The sequence below is a fragment of the Balaenoptera borealis genome (assembly GCF_965194805.1).
Source record: "Balaenoptera borealis genome assembly, chromosome: 14".
In the NCBI taxonomy this organism is placed as follows: Eukaryota; Metazoa; Chordata; class Mammalia; order Artiodactyla; family Balaenopteridae; genus Balaenoptera; species Balaenoptera borealis.
Window position 1 is genome coordinate 26,453,193 of NC_138875.1, and position 24,135 is coordinate 26,477,327.

The 24,135-nt window shown below is 42.3% G+C and overlaps 1 protein-coding gene and 1 long non-coding RNA gene across 10 annotated transcripts in view; one reads left to right on the plus strand and one right to left on the minus strand.

Moving 5' to 3' along the window:
• The window catches only part of LOC309610454, a 136,534-nt gene that overhangs the window by 86,411 nt on the left and 25,988 nt on the right, over positions 1-24,135 (plus strand). The window lies entirely within an intron of this gene.
• The window catches only part of KATNAL2 (katanin catalytic subunit A1 like 2), a 103,605-nt gene continuing 80,556 nt past the window's right edge, over positions 1,087-24,135 (minus strand). For 4 of the 9 annotated variants that reach the window (XM_082353337.1, XM_082353336.1, XM_082353332.1 and 1 more), the window contains 6 exons: positions 23,967-24,074; positions 22,523-22,614; positions 20,246-20,356; positions 4,946-5,108; positions 4,018-4,120; positions 1,087-3,509 (listed from right to left, as the gene is read on the minus strand). In XM_082353337.1, coding sequence (XP_082209463.1) covers positions 3,370-3,509; positions 4,018-4,120; positions 4,946-5,108; positions 20,246-20,356; positions 22,523-22,614; positions 23,967-24,074 — 717 coding nt within the window. In that variant the 3' untranslated portion in view covers positions 1,087-3,369. The remainder of the gene's footprint in view (positions 3,510-4,017; positions 4,121-4,945; positions 5,109-20,245; positions 20,357-22,522; positions 22,615-23,966; positions 24,075-24,135) is intronic. The other 5 variants (XM_082353334.1, XM_082353335.1, XM_082353333.1 and 2 more) reach the window with 2 other exon arrangements.

Below are 24,135 nucleotides of genomic sequence, written 5' to 3' on the forward strand. Positions count from 1 at the left end.
GGGGGCTACTCTTCGTTTTGGTGCACGGGCTTCTCATTGCAGTGGCTCCTCTTGTCGCAGAGCACGGGCTCTAGACACACGGGCTTCAGTAGCTGTGGCGCACGGGCTCAGTAGTTGTGGCTCACGGGCTTAGTTGCTCCACGGCATGTGGGATCTTCCCGGACCAGGGCTTGAACCCGTGTCCCCCGCTTTGGCAGGCAGATTCTTAACCACTGCGCCACCAGGGAAGTCCCCCAAATATTTTTTAATGCCCCTGGGAGTAAATCACTAAGGAAGACAGCAGAATGTAGCTCCAACTCCTAGATACATATCTTCTAGTTGGGAAATTGAGCTATCTTTGGATAGTTCTGACCTCTCCAGTTCGCCACAGTCCCCCACCTCTTCCTTGTCTTCCTTTACCCATGTGTAACTATGTTCCAAGTTCCTATAGCATTTGAGTTATGACCTCTGCTTTAGAAGAAAATACCACATGTGGAATTAAGTTCAAATTTCCACCAACAACTAACAGGCCAATCTCCTATATCCCTATAAACTTAGATATACTTTTAGTCTACTTTTAAAAAAATAACCAGAGACTCTAAACAGTAGATTAGTCATGTATTAGTTGATCTCTCTCAAAGCCCCACTAAAAGAAGAGGAAAGGAATAAAGATGTTATAAACCAACAAGGACAACCCACAAGCGAATGGTAGAGGAGACAGCAGTGGATGACAGGGTTCAGTAATTCGGGAGATGGAAAGGATGATGGAGTGTTGACAACTAAAATCAACGCAAAGAAAAAAACCAAAATTCATCCTGTAGAACATCACCTCGAAGACTCAAGGCTTGCAGACACTGGGTAGAGAGGTCCTGAGGTGTGAGGCAAGGTTGAGAAGCAAGGAATTGGTTCAAAGCTGGGAAAGTGGCTGGAGCCCCAGAAACCCTGCCCACCCTGAGCAGCCAGGTACGCACCCTCAGCCAGGCAGGAGAGTGGGGGGTTTACGCTCTGGAGAAGTGGAACTATGAACGTTCAGGCCTTGGAGACACTGGACACGGTGGTGGGCCAGGCTGAGAGGCAGGGCTGAAAACGGGATTAGGTAAATCTCTGTTCTGCAGCCATTGTCTGGTCCCCTTCCCCTTACAACCAGGACCAGAGAGCGTGGGCATGGAGTTGAAAGTTAATCTGATATGTTTGGCCATTTAGAAGACAATACTGATGGGTATCTGACAGATATGAAAATGTTGCCCCCAAAATTAAATACTTAGAAAATTAAGCAAATGAAAAAAACGAGGCAGTTATTAATTCCAAGAAAGACAAAACTCAACAAGAAAGGAAATGTAATCCTAATCCACTAGTTGGCTCTTCAGTAGACAATGTACGGTGAAAAATATCATAAAAATATTGATTATTGAGTTAACCTAAAACTGTAGTAACTGTTTGGGGATGATTAGGGAAAGACGTGTGTGTGGTAGGGATGGGGCAAAGGGATGAAAAGGCTATATTTCATTTCATCCAAAGCAGGAAGTCATTAGATAATGTATAATACTGATAAGCCACCAAAATAAAGGCATGACCTAAAAACATATGTGCGTGATCATTTGTAGACAGACTTTCCAAGGAATGAGGAGAGAAGGATGGACTATGTGATGGAATGTAGGTGGAAGTGTTACAAAGATGAACTTGGAGATTCTTAAAAGGAATGGAGGGAGGATGTGGAGGTGGGTTTTGGAAGTGGAAGGTTACCGGTATGTGCTGGGAGGGATGGCCAAACCACACTTACCTGAACGGAATCAGGAACTCCGGGGCAGTAAGCCAAAAGGGCCCAACCCTGTCGTCACAAGGCATGCTGTCCACGGGAGCCCTCCTCTGCCCCTCTGCCTGTTCATTCTTAAGTACACGTATAGTGCACACTTGCCTGCTTTCCAACCACAGCAAATGAGCTATAATTGAGGTTCCATCCACTTGAGAGTTTATGAAATCAGAAAGGGTGGCAAAGGCCACAAGCAAATGGACTAACAGCTATAAGAAATGTCAGCTGACAGCCTGACAAAGAAAATAACCCAAAAGCACAGGCGGCAGATGTTGGAGACTGAACAGCACAGCAGTCTAGGCCATTGAGATGAGAGACCTCCATGTCTGCATATCAGCAGTGCTCACAGGGTCCTACCTAGTGACCATGAAGAAGTTTCAGCTGAGCTTCGACTAAGATGAAATGTCTTTTTGTTTCTTTTAAACTCATTCAATTTGACTACATTTTCCATAAAATATTTTAAGAGGCATTTGAGAATATTCTATTCAAAATAATCAAAACCCCAAAATGTTTTTGTTTAAAAGGGTGAAATACTTTGGACTATTTAGCCAAAATGTCCCTTTTCCTGGAAGTGTTTTCTTCTCTGGAGGAGTCGGCCTTGCAGGGATGAAGAAAACAAGGCAAGGGAGACAACAGAAGGTGACCACAGGAAAATTCTAAGCGGGGGAAGGGGTGGCATTACTTAGTGGAAGCCTTCACAATTTACCAGGAGTTGAAAGTAGATGCCTCAGATTGTGGGTTTCTAAATGAGATGTTTCTAGCTGTTTCCAACCCCATAAGGAGACGTGGAGGAGCCTAAGAGCAGGGAAGACTGTTCTAGAAGCTCAGGTACCCCATCCTAAGTTTTGGATCCAATCAGGAGCTGTGGCAATGGAAAGAGAAGGGCAGAACACACAGGATGTGAGATGTGAAGATGTTATTAGGGGCCAGAACTCAAAACACTGCAACTGGTAGGTAGTGATAGTGGGATGCTTGTTACCACTGCTATTAGCTCATCTCCAGAGATGGGCCAGTGATATTCCTGAGTGGGGCTAGTCTGGTAGGGGTTTGCTCTGCTGATAAAACTGACTGGAGTCAGAATCAGGGAGAGGAGATGAGATTCAGAATATTGTCAAGAGAAGCAGACGCTGTTTCTTTTCCTTGCTCCCACCCTTATCCACCCTTGAACTGTCAGCTGTCAGATGGTCTGTCAAGCTTAGCTTCTGATTGGCTCCCCAACTCAGAACCACCCTGTGCATCCCAACACAACTTTCCGTACCACGTCTTTTTCAAAATGAAAATGCCAGTTCACAAATGAGGAACACTACAAGAAATTATTCATCTAAATTTTATGGAATCTCATTGTGAGAAAAGTCTCCGTTGCAAGACCTCATAGCACACATACCTGTAATTGGAATCTTCAATATTTTGCTGACATCGACCATGAAAATATATATTTCCAAAATGGTACAGTTGTCCAAATCCAGTCTTCAAGAATAATTTTCTGTTTTCTATTCCAAGCATAATGTTCTTCCACTTACACTAATTAACAAGGAGGCCTCTGTAGTTGTCTTTGTGGCCAAGTCAGGGTAAATGTGATTTCACACAGACTCGAACTCGCTTTGCCAGGCTGAGTATCTCTGAGTCAGATTTTTTGCTGAAGGCTTGGTGTGGGCTAGCACATCCAAAAAGTCAGCAGTGGTCACTGTATCCAGCTGGATCCCAGGTAAACTGCTGCTCTCTAGATAAAAACACAAGAGGAACAGCACAACAGTCTACCTAATGGTGATCAATGCTCTTGAAACACTGATAGACCTTCTTTCAAGACAATGCATAATGCAGCATTCTTAATGGTTAATGCAGCAACAAGCAAGACTAAAGAGGGCTGGGGAAAAAAGTCTTTAATGTGCAACTCAGCCCCTGAAGCCCATACACAAAATGTGACTTAAATGTGTCATTATAAAGTATTATTTAATATTTATATAGTGCCACAAATGGATCCAGCCCAACATAGTGTGCCAGGGAAATAAAACCCCAAGCCCTAAAGAGTTTATTATCTGGGGGCAAAGTTGATGCGAAACAGCAGAGGAGGAAGGAGTTGGGTGCTGAAGGAGGATTTTTGACCAAAGAACGAGTGCCAGTGTAACAAGCCACAAAGAGCAGGGGCAAGGCGCCACCTGCTGGTGAAAGCCCCATTTTTAAAAACGAATTTCTCTCCCAGAGCACCTTGGCTGTCATCCTCTCCATACCTGACTGCTGAGTTTCAAGGGCATTGAAGATCTTCCTCACAGGCCGCATGGCTGCTTCCCTGCAGACTAGCTTGATGTCCGAGCCCGAGTAGCCCTCCATCTCCTGAAACAGCCGCAAACCCAGCCATTAGGCAGCAGGCAGAATGCTGGTGGTGGTTACATTCTTACAGGCAGGATGGGGTGTCAGAGCCCCTGTTTGGATTCTGTATCTGTCACCCATGGCATGGACACTATATAAAGATTCCCAGATAAATAGTGTTTAGGGGGAGAGAGGCTGCTAACGTGTTTGGATAACCTAAGGATCTGGGCAACAAACAACTTCCTAACACCACCCAAACGTAGGTGGTGAGATGCTGGTGACGACTGGCCCACCCAAGCCAGCCTACTGGGGCCCTTGTGCCCAAATTCAAGGATGGCAAAATTTGGTAGACACTTTTGTTTTTGTAAATAGGATTATAACCTGCCTTTAAGGAACCTCAGAGAACATCACATTCAGGTGTCCTCAAGGAGGCAATGACACCAGTGGGCATGGGGGTAACATGCTTTTCCTTTTGTGAAAGACTTGCATTTAATCATCACAGTAATCCTCTGTGGCCTGTTACCCATTTCACAGATAAAGAAGCTGAGGCTCAGAGAGGGAGTGACTTCCTTGATGGCACACAGCTAATAAGTGGCAGGGCCAGAATCTGACCGTAGGTCCTCTGAGTCTAAACCCTATGCCATTTCCACTTTATCACATCTCTCTCTCTGCTTGAATGTTTCCGAGGGACAAAGAGCTCGGTCTTTCATGAAGGAGAGGCCTGTTGCATTGTTGGGGCAGCTTGGATCTTTTCTAAGTGACTCAAGGCTCCGAACAGCTGAGAAGACCCTGCTGAGAAGACGGTCACGGGGCGGCCCCTCGGCCGAGGCACCTCCCCAGGCAGCTCACCCGGCTCAGCAGGCTGTACTCCAGCTCCGCGCGCAGCTCCAGGGCGCTGCCCCTGCTCACGGGGGGCAGCCAGTGGTGGATCATGGCCTGCCTGGCCTCCTGGCTCGGGAGGTCCACCAGAATCCTCTTCTCCAGGCGCCGCAACATGGCACAGTCTAGCTCCCTGAGTCACGTCCAAAACAAAGGAACTGGTTGGGGCAGTAAGTCACTTCTTAAGCAACAACTATATTTCAAGAACAAATTTAGCAGGAACCAATCCTGCATCTTAACTGTTACTCTACATCTGTGTCTGAGTGGATAGGACCATTACTTCATGTTGTTTGGGAGAAACAAATGGTTAAAAAGAAGAAAAAAAGAAAGAGATAGGGAGGGAGGAAGGAAGGAAGAAAAAGAGAAAGAAAAAATACATCCCCCAAATACCTCATGTGAAGGAGGTAATTTTAGGTGACTTAATTTGAGGGGGAATAAATCCAGCTAACAACAACCAAACGAGCATTCCCACTGCAGTTGTAACATCAATTATTCAACCTGATCCTGCCAATGAGTACACTATTCCTGACATAACTTGGGCACTCTGGGAAGTACGCTAATTCTTCCAAAACTCTCATATATTCTGGACTGAATGACTATCTCACCCCATTGCTGTGGTGAAGTAAAGTGCAAATGCTCCTTCCCGGGCGCCCAGTGCAAATGTGCCCCTTTGAAACACTCATTCCTGGCCTCCCAAAACACTATCAGGCCAGGTTTATGCAAGTTTGCATCTGCAGGCCATTTCCTTATATTTCTTAATATAAAAATTTCAAGCAAATAGAAAAGTAGACTAAAACAACAAATATCCACATACCTACCATCTTGATTCAACAACAGTTAACATTTTGCCGTATCTGCTTCATATATATTTATCTATTCTTGTTAAATTATTTCAATGTAAATTACATCATGAAACCCCACCCCCAAATGCTTCAGTATGCATTTCCCAAAAAAGGGACATTTCCTTATATAACTAGAATACCATTATGACACTAACAGAATTAACACAGATTGAATAGTATGTCTAATGCCCATTCCATATTAAAATCTCTCCAATCACCCCCAAAATATCTCTTACAGTTTTCCCAACCAACATTCAATCAAGGATTATGCACTACATATGATTATGTCTCTTAAATCTCTTGTAATCCAAAGCAGTCTCCTTGCCTTGGCCCCTTTTTGAATAGGTAAGGCTAGCTGTACAATGTCCCACATTCTGGATTCATCTGATGTTTTCCTCACGGTATCATGTAACTGGTTCCTGTATCCCCTGTCCTCCAAGACGGAAGTTAGACCTCAAAGCTTAATCAGAATCAGGATAAACATTTTTGGCAAGTATATTTCATAGATAATATGTTTTCGCATTCATTACATTGGAATCCAATGTTGGTGTGTCTCACTGCTAGTGATGTGATGTTTAATTACTGAGATCATCTGGTGACCACAGCTCTCTTCATTGGACCGTCTCTCAAGCATCTCTTTGTAAGGAGTAAATATTCTACATACAGTACTTTGGCACCATGTGAATACCCCTTTCCCCATTCCTTTCAACTAGTGGTTTTAGCATCTGTTGATGATCTTTGAATCAACTGTTTCATGAGAGTGGTGCAAAATGGTGATTTAAAACTTTTTTCCATTCCAAATGATTATTTAGAATTATTATGTAAAGTAGAGCTTTCCCTCATTAACTGGGGCTCTTTGGTTACCTTGAGTTACCATTCCTATTAAAAACAGATCATTTTTGAGTGTGAGTTTGTGAACTCTTTTTATGTTAAAATTTCAAGCTCCTAGACGGGAGGGAAACATCTCTCTGATTTTCTAGCACAGAAATTAGGAAATGCCTGTGTGTTGGTCTGGCTTAGCCGATAATAAAGAGTAACAATGAAAACATCACCACCAGATTTTCTCACTCATAAAGACACCGAGAATTTCCAAAGCACCCTCCCTTTTTTCTTACTCTGAATCTATGTCATGATATTTCCTTTTAAATTGAAAACATGAAAATACCCTTCCAGGGAGCATATCTGAATCCTAAACTGGAGCGACCAGGTTTCTTAAAAGATTGTGTCTTTTCTTTACCTATTATTCCTCCCGTCCTGAGCTGAGAATCCACTCCAGGGCTGCTTTCCCGGCAATAACAATTACCTATTTCTTTTTTGCATTTGCTTTGTTCTTTATCAGCTTCACCCTGTTGAAATTCATCTCATCAGAGACAGCCACGTGCACAACCACGCCCCCTCTCAGGGCCAACATTTATATTCCAGACACAGGGTCAAGGGAACTTTGCAGAGCTCTAGGAAATTATTTTTTACGTTTGAAATATTAATAAAAGCTAGTGCTTAAATAGCACTCACCAGGTGGCAGGTACTGTTTCAAGCATTTTCCAGATATTAATTAATTCTCAGAACCTACCTATGAGGTAGGTAATATCTTCATTTAAGATGAGGAAACTGAGGCATAGAGGTCGAGTAGCGTGCCTGAGGTCAAAGCTAGTGAATGGCGGCCCTGGACTTGAACCCAAACACTGAGACTCTGGAGACTGTGCCTCAGTAACTGGCCTGATACTAGCACAGTAACAGCAGGGAGACCCCAAGTCACATCACGGTGAAATCTCAGAACCCTGAGAACGAACAGAGGATCATAAAAGCTTCCAGAGAGGAAAAACAGGTTGCATCCAATGAATGGAGAATAAGATTTCTCATCATCAATGTGAGAAATTAAAAGAAAATAGAGCAATGCCTTCAAAATTCTGAGGAAAAATAATTTTTTTATAACTATTTTATTTATTTTTATTTTTGGCTGCGTTGGGTCTTTGTTGCTGCGCGCGGGCTTTCTCTAGTTGCGGCGAGCAGGGGCTACTCTTCATTGCGGTGCGCAGGCTCTCATTGCAGTGGCTTCTCTTGTTGCAAAGCACGGGCTCTGAGCACACGGGCTTCAGCAGTTGTGGCACATGGGCTCAGTAGTTGTGGCGCACAGGCTCTAGGGCACGCGGGCTTCAGTAGTTGTGGCACGCGGGCTCAGTAGTTGTGGCTCGCGGGCTCTAGAGCGCAGGCTCAGTAGTTGTGGCGCACGGGCTTAGTTGCTCCACAGCACGTGGGATCTTCCTGGACCAGGGATCGAACCCGTGTCCCCTGCACTGGCAGGTGTATTCTTAAGCACTGTGCCACCAGGGAAGTTCAGGAAAAATAATTTCCAGTGTAGAAATCTGTATCTTGATCAAACCATCAATTAAGTGGGAGGATAGAATAAAGACATTTTCAATATGCAGAGCCTAAAAAATATTAACTCCCATGTACCCTTTATTGGGAAAGTACTGGAGGACCAAAGGGAGAGAGAAATCAAACCAAAGGGCCACATGGGCTCCAAGAAATGGAGGGTCTGACATAGAGAGAGAAGGAAACCTCCAGGATGACGCGGGGGGCGGGGGGGCGCCTAGGGTGCAGAGGACAATCCGCTCATTTTGGAGAAGGTGAGAAGGCTCCGGAAGATGTGCCTCCAAGAAGATAAACTTGCCTGAATACCTGATATGTCTGAGTAAATTCAGAGCTGTTTTAGACAGTTAGCAGAGAGCTGGGCCTCGATTAGTGGCAGGAGGAGGTGAGTGAGGGGGGACAAAAGGAGGGGGGGTCAGGGAGATACAGAGAAGAGAAACCATTAGACTCACATTTAGGAATTCGGTCCAGCAACATTGCCCACCCGCCAAGTGTACTGTCACTGCTGAGTCTCCGATACACAGAAATGAATATGACAAACTCCCTACTTCAATGTAAATAATAGGCAATAACTGGGAGGTTTGGGCCTTGGACTGCAGGAATGTTGGTCCTGTAAACTTTAACAGTAAAATAAGACTTGGGAACCTGAAGCTAAAACTAGGAAGGAAGAGAGAATAAGCTGGGGAAATGGCAGTGCTGGGTTGATGAGCAGTTGCCCTATTTCCCCCAAGGCCTTTCCTTGGACCAGCTGCCCCTCCTGAAAGGGCAGGGGCTGCAGAAGGAAGGCTCTTTGGTGGGAGCACCTCTGGTCTCTTCATCCCAGCCAGGGGGACTTCTTATTGAAAGGAAGACCAGATCCCCGAATGCCCTAGGAAAATGCAGGCAGGCAGAGGGAGGTGGGAAAACAATCCCTCACTATAGATGATTGTATTGATCAGCTAATGCCCTAAAGCAAGAGATTTACCTCAAAACTGCTTGTGGGCACAAAATAAGTGCAACTCTCTGACAGCCAAGCCTGATTAATGCACTTTTAATGACATCAATAGTAATATAATCATACAAGGGAGGAAACGAAGGACAAATGGAATGTACCCAGGAATCATTCTTTATGCCAATATATTTATGTGAAAAAATTTAACCTGCAGCAACCAGAAAACACTCCCTTTAGCTGCTACATTTTGATTTTTACACCCAAGTTATTCTGTTCTCACATCTCCTTTATCTTGGTCATTTGGTACTTCCATCACCTCGAAGGTCAAAAGCAACCAGCAAGAGTGACTGTGACACAGTGAGGCTCACAGACCTCACAGCCTGGCCACTGGACCGGTGCCCACTGCTATATACAAGGTGGCAGCGCCCACTGGTCACCCAGACAGCTTGCATGGGCCAGGTGGCCTTGCACCTGAGCACCTGGGCTCCCCGCGCCAAATCTTCCGGGCCCTTCCTCAGCCCTTGGCCTGTCTCCCCTGTTAAACTGTGTTGTTCCTGGGATAATGATCATTCCAAATTTAACAGAATTTGGAAATCAAACATAATTCTAGTTTGTTCATTCCATAGTGAAAACATTAAGTTCAAACCATCTCAGTGTGACAAGAGAAAAGCAACCTTCAGTTTTGTAGGCAAAGTCTTTGCAGTATGTCCATAACCAACGTGAAGTCAGAGATCGCGGCAATCCTTGAAAAGCAGGTTCAGGAACTGTATTCTTTGGTAGATGACAGGGAGTCAATGAATAAAGCACTGAGGTTTACTTTGTCTCCTGCACTGAGCTCTGCATAAGTTGACTCCTACCTACACTTCCCACTTGGGCCAAACTGCTCTGTTGGCCGTTATCTGAATCTACATTTTGCCATCCTAGTTGAGCATGTACTCAGGTCATTTTCTTTACTTGGAACTTCCAGTTTGTCTACCAAGAGCCAGGTCCTTTTCACAGGTCCAGTTCAAGTGCTCTCTACCCCCTTTTCTTTTAAATATCTTTAATCAGAAATGGCCTCTTCCCGATATAATTTTATTCTACTTATTGTCTGTACCAGCCACATGGCTGGCTGTATCCTCACTTCTTAGTTATTTGCGTTTATATCTCACCCATTGTCCCATCAGATAGCCAGCCTCTGGAGGCCAAGGATCATGGACCATGTATCTTGGGTTCACCCTCCTTCCATCATGCAGAATACTCACAGTAGGTACTCAATAGATACTACTTGAGTGAATGAATAAACTTTCAGTTCAGGGCTACTGGCTTCATGTAAGTGATCTGCTTCCTTAAAGCCCAGTCTTTATTTATGAAGGTAAATCTGCTTTGTTGAAAATTAGCATTTTATAAGCGTCCTTTGTTCGAATTAACAGAGAAAACAAGCATCAACTTGGGAATAAAGCATTCTATTTTCATCTTTAGTAAAAAAAAAAAAAGGAAATGATGATTTAAAGGGATGATTTATTCAACTCACTTGGCTGGGCAGTGCTTTTGAAGATGAGGTGAAAGATGTAGTCTCCATAGGGGGCCTCTAATCTCCAGAGACTGCACTTCTCATTCTGAAGAGTGAGCTCACAAGCAAGAGACAAGGGGATCCAACAGGAGAGCCATCAGTTCAGTCTGTGTCCTACTGATGTTAGGGTAAGAGCATCATATATTTATAATAAAGAATGACAATTACTTCGAGTTACTACAATACCAACAAGGAGATATATTCCTATTATTCTTGCCAGAAAATTTATGACCAATAATTGAGAGAAGAAATGAGAATCTTCTTTTTCCAGCAAAATGATGAACTAGATATTCAGAAATCTCTTGTTATAAAGCCACTTTAAAAGCTTGGTGAATTATAGGAAACACTTTTGGTATACACAACAAATGAGTCCACAGGAAGCAGCAAAATTCTCAAGCCCTAAAAATGAAGAGGAAGCCAAAAACCAAGACTGGGCAGCTGAAATTGAAGCTGTGGCTGAGTGTTTGCCTCTTAGTTACAAAAAAAGTTTGGATTTTAAAGTCTACCTGTGGCAGAGCACAGAAGGCCTTGGGCCCATTCAAGATGGTAGGTAGAAACAAGGCCCATCACGTAAAACAAAAAACAAAAACATCCTCTATGAAAGGATGGGTTAGAAAAATCTCCCCACTAGCAATGGAAAGAACCAAGGGAATTTGTCTTATACTTTGGGGTGGGAAAAAGTCTTCACTGATAATTCAGAATCCAACCTACCCTCACTGGCATGGATGGATGAAGAAACCCTATGCTAAGAAATTAGCTTACAGTTGTCCAAAGCCTGACACAGTCAGACATAAATTTTCTGTGAAAGGACACGTGTAAGACTCTCACAGATAGAGTTCCCCTCACTAAATGTAAGCTCGCCATCCAAAATTCTGAAACATATAACGAACCACCAAGAATGAGAGTCTGCAGAAGAAACTAAGAACAGAAATAAACTCCACTGATACAGACGATAAAATAATTGTGTTTAAGATGTATAAAATGATAAAAGAGGGAATCAAAAATATGAGAGAGACTCGCTTCTGGCCAAGATCGAGTAGCCCATCCTTCTCTAGTCCAACCACTACTACTAAAATTCACTGCATGTAATACAGCATCTAAACATAGGAAGACACTGGAAAGGAGGAGGACGAGGGGCTAGGGAGCGGGGGACATGCGGAACGACACAGCAGTGTTCTCAGGTTTCTTTTTTGCCTCCCTCAGACCTCCCACACGGGGCGCTGGAGAAGCCCACTGACAAACTGCTAACAGGCACAGACAGAAGCCTCAAGAAAAGCTCATTCTCTCTAACAAAGGACTGGGAAGAGGAGGTCCACCAGGACACAAAGCCTTTTTGATAATACCTGCCCTGCTCCAGCTAAAACGTCAAAGGGAAAACTGCCCCCCACCGAGTGTCTGTGCTGGGAGTCATGGTGGAAGGAGCTTGGTCCAATGTGCTGGTGCCATATTAAAACCCTCAAGAAAAAGAAAAGTCAAATAAATTATGGCCCACTCATACATGGGATTCTATATGGAATTAGGTAGATTTTCAAAGTTGTCCACAATGTATTAAGTGAAAGAAAAAAACAGGCCATAGAACAAAATAATACATATCCATGAACGTTCACATGTGTTTCTGTGTGTGGGGCGTGGGGTGGTGTCTGTGTGTACAGTTATGGGGGACTGTGCACTTTCAAGCAACACCAAAGCATATAAAATATGATTTTTATAATGAACATGTATTATTTTTCTAAATAGCCAAAATGGTGAAAATGATTTCCCTCTTGGGGAAAAAAATTACCACAGAAGGATACAAAGGCAACAAATGATAGCAAATAACCAAACCATTTTCACCATTAGGGTATATACAAAGATGATAATACTTATGTCACAGTGGTGAAATTATGAGTAGTTTTTCCCTAATTCTCAAATTTTCTATAAAATGGTTATGTTAATTTTATACTTTTTAAAATTTGGTTTTAGAATTACAGTTCACATGTCAACCTGCACCCTGTTAAGATAAAGTAATGCCACAGTAGGCCAGGCTGAAATCAATTTATGTCTGATGAAACCAAACAAACTGAGAAGGTGTGAATGGGGCAAGGGCAAGGTTACTCCTAGTAACCTCCTGCCCAGGCAGTCCTGTGTCTGCCCCGCCGCACCTACCAAATCCTGCACCACACACTTTTTTCCTGGTTGTGTCAGAATCACCCATCAACCACATATGGAGGATCATGAACTTGATATCATTGCACAGGTTAATGAAGCTTTGTATGGAGAGAAGAAATTTCAAGCAAAGCAATTTGACCACTGGTAGGCACGGACATACTATTGCTAAAAAACAAAATTCAAATGAGTAAATTTAAAGATCTAACTGGCTTTGTTCAATGATTCAGGAAACCAGGAGCATCCCATCTAGCAAACAGAAAGGAGCTCTGAAGACACGTGCAAAATGGAAGATGTTTTATAGGCAGAAGGAGATGCAACAAGAAAGTTATGAGCAAAGAGTGGATTGTTTTGGGTAAGGTCACCTTCTTTTGGGGAACAGCAGAGTCTATCCAGTGGATTACCTCACTAGTACTAACCAGGTAATTCCAGACTGACTGGTTAAGATTACATTCCTGGGAGAGATTGAAACTGCTATTAGGTTAAGTATTGAGTCTCGGTTTGATGATGTGGGCTTAGAACAAGTGACTTCATTTGGGGCCTGCTGTCCCTTTTTTAAAATGATAGAAGATTTTAAAAGCCTGAAAGCATGATTGAATGCTATTGCAATGAAAAATGCAATTATCAGATCAGAGTGAGTTAATGCAAACCACCGTTTCCCGAAAGGTTTTCAAATAGAACATTGGTCTTATGAGACGCTCCTTAAGGAAGGGATTCTGGGGTCAAATAAATATGGAATGTACTGCTTTCTCATAGCTTTTCTTGGAGAGTCACAACACACAATAGCACCTTAAAGGCACTGAGAAGTCCTGCCAGGGTGGAAATCAGTTTAACTGTAACTCAGTATCTCTGAGTTAAATTAGATCCCACTAGATCCCATTTTTTGGATAATGACCTGTGGGAAACGATTCTTGGAGAAATGTTGATCTAGAGGGTAATGATAGTCAAGGCACGAGGCCAAAAGGTAGGACCTCAGAGAGCACAGCTTCTCCCTAGAGCCCAGGAGACACATGGAGCTACTGCGGAAAAACCCAGGGTTATGTCTGCTGACCCCTTCAATCACATGTATACACGTCTATAGGAATCTCAAGCCAGACAGGAGAGAGCCCATATGGGAAGAAGTCAGTATACATGGGTACATCCTTGCACATTCCCAGTGCCAGAATCTCTAGGATCTTATGCTTTCTTTACATATTAAGATTTTTTTTTTTTTAAATCCAGAGTGTGGTCATACCAGGTGGATGATTTTTAAAAGGGATAGTGAAATGTCTAGCCCTTTTGCAAATAACAAGGAAAAGATGAGTTTCAACACGCTTCACACATACAATTTTTATACCTTCTTTGTACGAACTATCATCAAGTGTTAACAGACATCTAAAGATGGCATTTGCCTTAATAGCCCTGTTCAGTATTTTGTTTCCCTTTGGACTCCTAGGCCTGAGTTTGTGAATACTCAACAATCGAGGCGGGTCAAATTAGCCCTAACTGTGCTTGTTAAACATTTCTTCCATGGCTATTACTTTAAGTGGTAATATTAAATATGCAACATCCGTTATTCTTCTCGTTGCAAATTTACACATCAAATGACACAGATGAGCTGTTATTTCTTGCTTCCTTCTTGTCCTTTGTGATGCTATAGATCAAGGAAGGCGCTCCTTGGAGGAGAAGCACTGAATAAACCAAGATGCTGCACGCCACCTCACTGCTGAGAAGGGAGAAAATGACTAGCCCTTTGAGACAGAATGGATTTGTCTGGGGAAAGTGATAAGTTAACAAGCAGTAGATGATAGCCTAGTGCCCTGGAAGATGCTGTAGATAAGAAATACCACTAACCAACCATAAAGAATTTCTTTGGGGATTTTACGACTGGGTTTTTACATAGTTTGGTATAATTTAGTTATTTCCCCAACAAGCAAAGATTGCTTGAATCAGATAAGTTTATTTCCTCATCTAAGACCCTGAAGCCAAAATAAAGGTCTGTCCCAATATTCTTGATAAAAATGTACTATTTCCTAATTTAAGGACTTGGACAATATGTAGCAAAATACTTAAAAAAAAATCTATGCCCTTTCATACAGCAATCCTACTTCCAGAAATCTGTACTCAAGAAATAACTAGATTTTGGTCAAAGATTTTTATTCAAGGAAGTTCATTTCAGTGTTATTTATAATAGAGAAAGTTGGGAGCATCCTTTATGGTCAACAGGAAAGGAATGATTAACTAAATTGTGGTATAGTCACATGTGGGAATTTTGGGCAGCCATTACAAAATCCAATTTTCAAGGATTATTTAATGATGTTGGAAATGTTCTTACTATAATGTTAAGGAATGAAAGCAGGACACTGGTGGGAATACAAAATGTACAACCTCTATGGAGGGAAATTTGGCAATCTCTACTATAATTTCATGCACATTAACCCTTTGACCCAGCAATTCTACTTCCAGGAACCTTCCCCAAAGATACACTGGCAAACACGCAAAGAGATATATGCACACCATTACTCATTGCAACATTATTTATAAGAGCAAAAGAGTAGCAACAGCCCAAATGCCCATCAGTAGGTGATTGGGGTAGATTATCATATGAACAAGATGGAATACACGCAGCTACAAAGGGAAGGAGGGAGAACGTTCTGTACTTATTTGGAAAGATCTCCAGAACATTTTGTTATGGAAAAAATAAAAATACAGAACAATTTCTATAATATGCCACCTTTTGTGTAAGTAAACCAAGTTCAGTTATTTTATGGAGTTCTTAAAAAAAACTTGAGAGTTTGTGGAGGATGTGACAGTTTGTCTCTAAATAATGTCTGTCATTCCTTCCATTAGTCCAGTGAGCCTCAGCCAGGGATGATTTTGCCCCCCTCCCTGGGGAACATCTGGCAATGTCTGGAGACCTATTTTGGCGGTCACAACTGGGGGCGATGCTACCAGCGTCTAGCGGGGAGAGACCAAGGATGCCGCTCAGCACGGTACAGCGCGCAGGAGGCCCCACAGCAGAGAATTCTCTGGCCCCAAATGTCAAGAGTGCTGACGATGAGAAACCCAGAATTAGCTCTTCCATCTTAGTTATGCCAGGTCTGTACCATTTTCTTCATCAAAATGTTACTGTTATGATAGGTTTGGTATTATTACTGAAAATTCTGTTATAGACACAAATATAAAATATATCTACATATTAGGATAAAGTGAATAGCAATTATATTAATGTTGTTAAGAACTAAAATTTTCACAATTAGAGAAAAGACACAAATATAAAATCAAATAATTTAACTAAAAACCTTGTAATCTTAAATTTGAGTGGTAAATATTAGTATCATCATTTGCCTCTTTTTAAAACTAGGTATGTATTTCCTAGCTCTGCCCAATCAAAAGGCCAACAACCAATGATAATCCAGTAGCAAGGAACACCCATAACTGTGAGACTGTGATCTCTAAATAGTATGTCCCATTAAAGGGAACCAGGGCTCTGTGAATCAATGGCTGATTCCAGGTCTGGAGCAGAATATTCAAATTGAGCCTGGGTCATCTTGTGCAAATGACAAAGAAGTTTGGCCCTGCCACACCTAACAGAAGGGGAGGCTAAGAAATAGAATCCAAAAGTTGGGGTTCTATTATGAAAGTAGAAGGATGAAGTAAATATTGGGAGGCAGTTATTAATCTCTGCCACAGCAGCATGGGGGCTGACAATCAGTCTCTGGGTCTGTGCTGTCCAGTACAGTAGCTACCAACCACATGTGGCTACTGGGCACTTGAAACAAAGCTAGTCCAAACTGAAGCATGCCCTAAGTATAAAGTGTACACTGGATTTCAAAGATTTAATATGAAAAAAAGAATGTAAAATATCACAATAATTTTTATATTGATTATATATGGAAATGATAGTATTTTAGATATACTGGGTTAAATAAAATATGTTATCAAAATTGCATTTTATCTGTTTCTTTTGATAATCTTTAATGTGGCTACTAGAAATTTTTTAAGTATGTGTGCCTCACATTATATTTCTATTAGCGCTGCTCTATAAAAACCAGTTACAGGGTCTTCTGAAAGGCTCAGGGCTTGGGAAATGGGACAGACATGGGAAGTTTAGCAAAGGCAAGAGAGAAAGAGGAACAAAAAATTCAGAGAGGGAGGGAGGGAGGGAGGGAGGGAAGACAGATTAGTGGCCACAGAACAGAAGAAAATATCTACAAATCTGATAGAAGATGAAACAAATCTTATAACTCAATAACTTAAAAATGGACAAAGGATTTGAAAAGACTTTTCACCAAAGAAGATATGCAATTGGCCAATAAGTACATGAAAAGATGCTCAATATCACTAGTCATCATGGAAATGCAAATCAAAGAGAGGAGATACCACTGTTCATCCACTAGGATGACTATAATCAAAATGACAGAGAATATCAAGTGTTGATGAGGATGTGACGAAATTGGAACCTTCATCCATGGCTAGTAAGAATGTAAAATGGTGCAGCCACTTTGGAAAACAGATTGGTCGCTCCTCAATTAAACACAGAGTTACCATAATAATTCCACTTATAGGTATAAAAATAGGCAAATCTATAGAAACAGAAAATAGATTAGTGGTTGCTTAGTGCTGGGGGTAGGAGATGGGGATGACTGCTAATGGGTACAGGGTTTCTTTTCAGGGTAAAGAAAAATGTTCTAAAATTGATTGCGGTGATGGTTGTATAATCATATAAATATAAATATAGCTAAAACCATTGAATTGTACACATTAAATGGTGAATTGTACGGTATGTGAGCGATATCTCAGTAAAGCTGTAAAAAAAAAACTAATGATGTTATACCAAACAAGTCATGAGATCATAGTGAGAGAGAGAGAGAGGGAGGGAGGGAGACTGACTCACTGGTTACCACTGGAGGTTGCTAGGGCACAACTCATGACTCTAAAAATCAAAGAGAACGAATGCTGATTTTCAAGTATGAACTACATTTCAGGGTAACCAAATAACCCTATTGGATGGGGGAAAGTTCTATGGTAGAGAATAATTCCAGCTATCAATTAGAAGGAATGATAGAATCACACCTCTAGTGAAATAAGTGATTCAGGCAAAGATCATCAATGGATGCTACAACCATTGATGGGAACTATAGAGCAGAGGAACCTGGCTGACACACCTGAACCCACTGATCAATCTTGGTACCACCACAGGTGGGACAACAGGGCACTACATACTTCTGCATGCGATGCAATGTGATGTACTCAGCATCACGTGTGAAGTATGTCGCCAAAAAATTATATTGATCCTGAATCGAATCTAATCAATCTAACTTTTAGTCTAGAGTAATTATAAGGGTAAGAAGAACTAGCTAAATATTACCGTGAGCGTACAATGAGACACATCCAGAAAGTTTAGGCTCTGCAGGACAACCTCCTTAGCAATCAAGTCAATAGCAAGTGGGGGAAAAAAAAGAGGGAGTCTGTTCTAGATTAAAAGATACTTAAGAGAACAACCAATTATAAAATGCAAATCTTGTTTGGTTACCAGTTCAGTAAACCAACTGTAAAAAGACATTTTTGGAACAATATGGGAAATCTGAATATAAACTGGGTATTAGAGGATACTGAGCAATTACTGTTAATTTTGTTGGGGTTGATAATGACACTGTGATAATGTAAGAAAATGTCCTTATTTTTTTTAAAGATATATGCTGAAGTGTATATATATGAGAAATAACATGAGAATCTAGGATACAGTTTAAAATATTGTGGCAAAACAAGAGAGGAGGCAGCAATAGATTAAATCAATTGGGCAAGATGCTAGTTATGGAAACTAGGAAATGGTGGGTTCATTGTGCTCTTTTCTCTTTAGTGTTTGTCTAGAATTTTTCATCATAAAAAGTTTTATTTTAAACCCAGCGATGTTCAAGAATGGATAGGACTTACCGGTTCCCAGATATGCTGAAAGGATGCAATCTGTGATGTCTAGGAATCCGAGCTCAAAAGCACATAAGTATTTGCCATTTGACATGACGAGAGGCAATTCTTTCAGAAAAACCCTTCTAGGCTTTTTTTGATTGCTTACTATCTTTTTGTTTTTCCTCTCTGAACCATTTTATGTGAGGTTTACCAAAAACTGATCACCTTAGGGAAACTGCGGCAGCACTATAACCTCCTCAGCCAAGTCCTAGGTTTCGCTGGGAGGTAAAGGCTCTCTATTCCTCCCTGGGGGGCACAGCCCTTCCCGGAGCCGTGCACGAAGCTGTCCGGTTTTCACCCACCCTCCTCAGCTGACTCTCACAGTCCCCCTGGGTCATAAGTAAAGAGGTTATGATCAGCCCTGTTTCAAACAGGTGAAGGAATGGAGGTTCTTTCTCTAAAGGATTTCACAGCCACATTTAAATGATGGTTCTCTGTTTGGATTCAACTTTAACGTTGTGTGTAAACACCCCTCTCTTCACAATGTAAGATGCTGATCACCTTAGCACATTAGAAAAGTCTCATAACTTTGAGAAGAGTTGAAGCTGGGTTGAAATTACGAATGTAGTTAAAATAACAGACTACACATGAACGTCATCATCCCTTGCCAGTGACTTCCTCTTCGGGAGCCTAGATGAGCAGCGTGAGCAGAAGGGCGTCTCTTTTCACCTTGGAATGTAGACACAGAAATGGATGAGGTAGGGGGAAGGGGAAGAGTGTCACGAGTCCCAGCTCTGCTGCAAACAGGATGTTGACTTTGGGTGGACTGACCTCCCTTGACCTTGGTACCCCCTCTGCGAATGGCAAGAGCAGCATTTCCTTATCTGTCTCGTCTCATCTGCAGCTCAAAAGAAACAAGGTATGTGAAAATATTCTTGGAACTATAAAGGGATTATAATTATTTTTTAAAATATTCTCTCCAAGTAGATATTATTTTTCTCTAGCCAACATCTCTTATTTCCCAATTCTGCTTCTAGAATTGGTCATAAACCACTCTGGGATACAGTCTGAAAAACAGACTCCGAGAGTAGATTATATTTTCAATTAGATATTATTTAGCTTCCTATTTACTGCGCAACATTAAGGTAAAGATTCTCCTCCTAACTTAAAGGTTAATTTTAACACTGTTAAAATCCAAACATATTATTTCTGGAATATTCTTTGAGTCCTGCAGATTTTAGCATTTTATAGTTCTCTGCCAAACCCCTGCTTAAACACAGTTAATAATTTGGCTTTAAACTCAGAATGTCCATTTTAAATATTGTCAGTGGTAGCCCTGACCTATGTTCCTTCTGTTCAGGCAGATTCTTTCACGGTACAAGTAGCAAGGATTGAGGACTTGACCAGGAAAGCCTTCAGCTTAATCTTCCGGGGCTGGAACCAAACAAGAGGACTTTTCCTGAAGTGCTCAGTATAATATCTTCATCTGTACTCAGTGGCTCATGAAAATGTATTCAGAATGTACTCTCTAGATCTCTTACCACGGCAGGTTGGAGGCTGCTAAGACAAACACGAGATCCTCGGAGCGAGCCAGCCCATCCATCTGCACCAGTAACTCTGTCTTCATCCGCAGGCTTCCTTCGTGCTCTCCCCTAGAGAAAGACGAGGAGGTGAGATGCTCCCAAGAGGCAGAGTCTTTGCTTCCATGACCAGAGTGACACTCATAGCAAGGACTCAGTGACGGCAGACCGGGTTCCCTTCTGACAACTAACCCCTTCCCTGCCGCATTCTCAGAAGCTACTCATCCCAGGGTTGGAGAAAACAAGCAATTGGTACTACTTTCAAACAGTAACAGAGAGGAAGTAAATGAATATAATGATGACATTGAAAAGAAAACCAAAGGTTGGTAATGAACCAGAAAATAACCAAGGGGGAGACAGTGGCACTAGTAGATTAAAAAAGGCAGCCTGGTTGTGTCGACCTGCCGTATCATTTACCCTTTTAAAAAATGGCTTCATTGAGAATAATCCTTTTCATTTATATAGCAGGCATGAAAGTATTTTACACACACTTTCTTTTAGTATAATGTATGGATATAAACTGTCCAAGAAGAGATGAACTACAACACAATGTTTCATTCTCTTCTAATAAGAGACAAGATAATGACATGGAAACTAGGCTTTCCTTGCACGGCAGATTAGAGGCAGTTTTCTGTGCAAATTCATCCTCTGATTTTCCCACCACCCCCACTGCTGAGACCCTCTCGCCAAGAAAGAGCTCTCACTACACCATAGGATGTGCACAATCGAAATTGGCTCAAAGTCCTGACCAGCTCCGGCAGGCTCTCATGTGGATCAAGTTAAAAGGACAAAAAAGTGCCTTTCTAGCACAACAGGACCTTCAGCTTCTCATCTCTGCCTGTATATGGTGGCAGCCCAAATTAGGCTTATGGGTTTTTTAGCAACTGTGCCCCTTTCTATCTAAGAGGAAATATAAATATAAATATCGTTATATATTTATCTAGCATTTACACATAATTACTATTCTTTTAACGTAATATGACCCCCAAAGTCTTCAGAGCACCTGCCCTTATTCCCTTATCCTTTGAAGACTCTCGTTTTAGTGTTTCACTTCCAGACAAGGAAACTGACACGCTCAAGGCTGGTAGATGAAGAGTTTCCAAAGTAGCTCAATCAAAGCTGTGGAGGGCCCTGGGGATGGAGATGGGCAGAGTGCATGTAAGGGCGAGTGTCACTGCAGTGAGGCAGGCCAGGAGCACAGGGCTTTGCAGAGGAAGTGACCACTAGGGCGGCCTGGTGGGTTCCCAGCCAGGCCCCCGTGCAGTTGCCTGTTCCCGCCAGGCCCCCTTTGGAGAGGCAGAGCACCCAGCCTGGGGCTGACTAGCACCCATGAAGCCATAGAAACAGTTGCATTTCAATCAACGACATGAATCCCATGCATCTTGGGTGCACCTTGATGGTTGTTTTTCTCTGCTGGGAAAATGGTTTTCAATAAGTAAAATTTCATAAATTATATTCTAGTTATACTTCCAACAAGATAATTGTTTACTTTTTATTAATATTAGTTCTGCCTTGATGATAGACCATTAGAGGCCATCAATAAATGCAGTTGTGTTGAGTTTTCCCTGAGAGCTGTTTTTTCAAGCCAGGGATACCAAGTTTAGTAAAAAGTTTCAAAGAAAAACACCTCTGATGAAGACAGAAAGGTGTTCTTAAAACACACACACACACACACACACACACACACACACACAACCTCATTACAGTCTGAGATGTGTTCTGCCTGCTGGGGACATTAGTGGACACTTAATCTTTAGAGGTGACATATGTGACATATTTAAAATCGGTCTGGCTGAGCCACAGTCTGGTGTCACAGAGAAGTGGCGGCTTCCCTGGCCTCACACGCCTTGTCCAGGGCTGCCTCTCAGGACTTAGCCCTTGGCAGCCCCGTTCCCCCCAGGCAGCCCCTCTGGCTCCAGGGGAGGTGTTCACAGGTGGCTATTTTGAGCCAGCAGGATGGTTATGGCAGCCTGGGATCAGGGGCTGGGTGATCTTCAGGCCTGAAATCCACTCTGCGGGGAAGGGCGAAGGGAGGATGACATTTCCTCCGGTTATAAAAACTACTTAAATCAGCTATTGAGTTAACGGGATCTAATTTAAAGACCTTTCCGTGTGTCTGCAGAAAATCTGTGGGCTTATTAATAGGCTCATTCTGCTGGTAAATGTCGATGGGCTTCCGACCATCAAACACACTTACGAGAGGGGAGAAGTGATGACCAAGAAAACCCTGTCTGTTACCCAGGAGCCGTGCCTCTCTGACTCATCACTGACTCCAGCTCGTCCAGGAAGATGGTGGAAGGGGCGTGATAGCGGGCAAGTTCAAATAACACCTGGGTGGGAGAAAAGCAACCACGTGTTCAAATTCATATACTTAAAGTTCTCAGATGCTCCCAGAGATTAAAAGCTTAGGATAGCTGTAATATTAAGCATTTATGCTTCACTTTGTTATTTCACAATAACTTGATAATCGTTACAGTTACTTCTCCCTAGCACTACCCCATGGTCCAATTATTTCCATTTATCACTTGGTAAAATTAGAGCCAGAGAGAATAAGTGGTTAGCTCAAGGTTATTAATCATAGGGCTTCCCTGGTGGCGCAGTGCTTAAGAATCCACCTGCCAATGCAGGGGACACGGGTTCGATCCCTGGTCCGGGAAGATCCCACATGCCGCGGAGCCACTAAGCCCGTGCGCCACAACTACTGAGCCTGCACTCTAGAGCCCGCGAGCCACAACTACTGCAGCCTGCGCGCCTAGAGCCCGTGCTCCGCCACAAGCGAAGCTACCGCAATGAGAAGCCCACACACTGCAATGAAGAGTAGCCCCCGCTCGCCACAGCTAGAGAAAGCCCACGCACAGCAACGAAGACCCAACGCAGCCAAAAATAAATAAATAAAAATAAATAAATAAATTTATTTTTTAAAAGTTACTAATCATAAATGGGAGAGCTTAGGATAAAACTCAGTTCCTGAGCTTTGTTAGTTAGTTTGTTAGCTAATTTGTTAGTTAACCCTTGAGACCCCCTGCCAATAACATGTTCCACATGGACACAAAAGCCTTGGAATACATAAAATCAGTTAATAATTTTTTTCCCTTACCACTTAGAGACAATAAGAAGGTTATTCTCAGAAGGAAGAATTGCAGAGAAAGGACAGAGTTCCAGTCATGGGCAACAAGGCTGAAGAATTTTGCCCTTTCTGCTCCCCAAATTACTCCACGGGGTCCCCAACACTGCTGTTTGGTAGGCTCAGGTACTTGAAGCCAATTCCCAATTGAATAAAATGTTCCATTCCAGAATAAAATATTATAGACTGAATAAGAACAGGAAAGCAACCAGCAAAAGAACAGCCATAAAAACAAAATCGAGACCTCTAAAGGGAGATGTGGTGGTGATGAAAAGAGTATAAAAAACTCTACCTTTTTTTAAAAAACCCTGAAACGAATCTCTTGAGCACCATATACAATTCTTCCCTGGTTGATCAGAGAAAGCATTAGAGATTTAGAAAAGAATAGATGTTCTTTAATAGGCATAGGAGATTTATTCTCTGTGTCACTTAGCACTAGCAAAGCATCACAGAATAAATAAGAGGGGAAGGGCTTAGAAAAGGCCAGATTGTTGTTTTCATAGCAGTAGCAGGTCGTCCCTTACAGACCTCCCTGTCACTGAATGGGAAACTCCTCACCTTCACCGCTCCTTGTGTGTGTGTGGTCCCTCCATGCTCATGCGGAAGTGTTTTCCTTTCACAGAATCCTATTTCATTCAGCCAAGACAACTGGCTCAGCCCAGTGAGCTTAAGAGAACAGTGTCAACGCGGGGACACTCATCACAAATGTTTTTTGGACACAACAGAG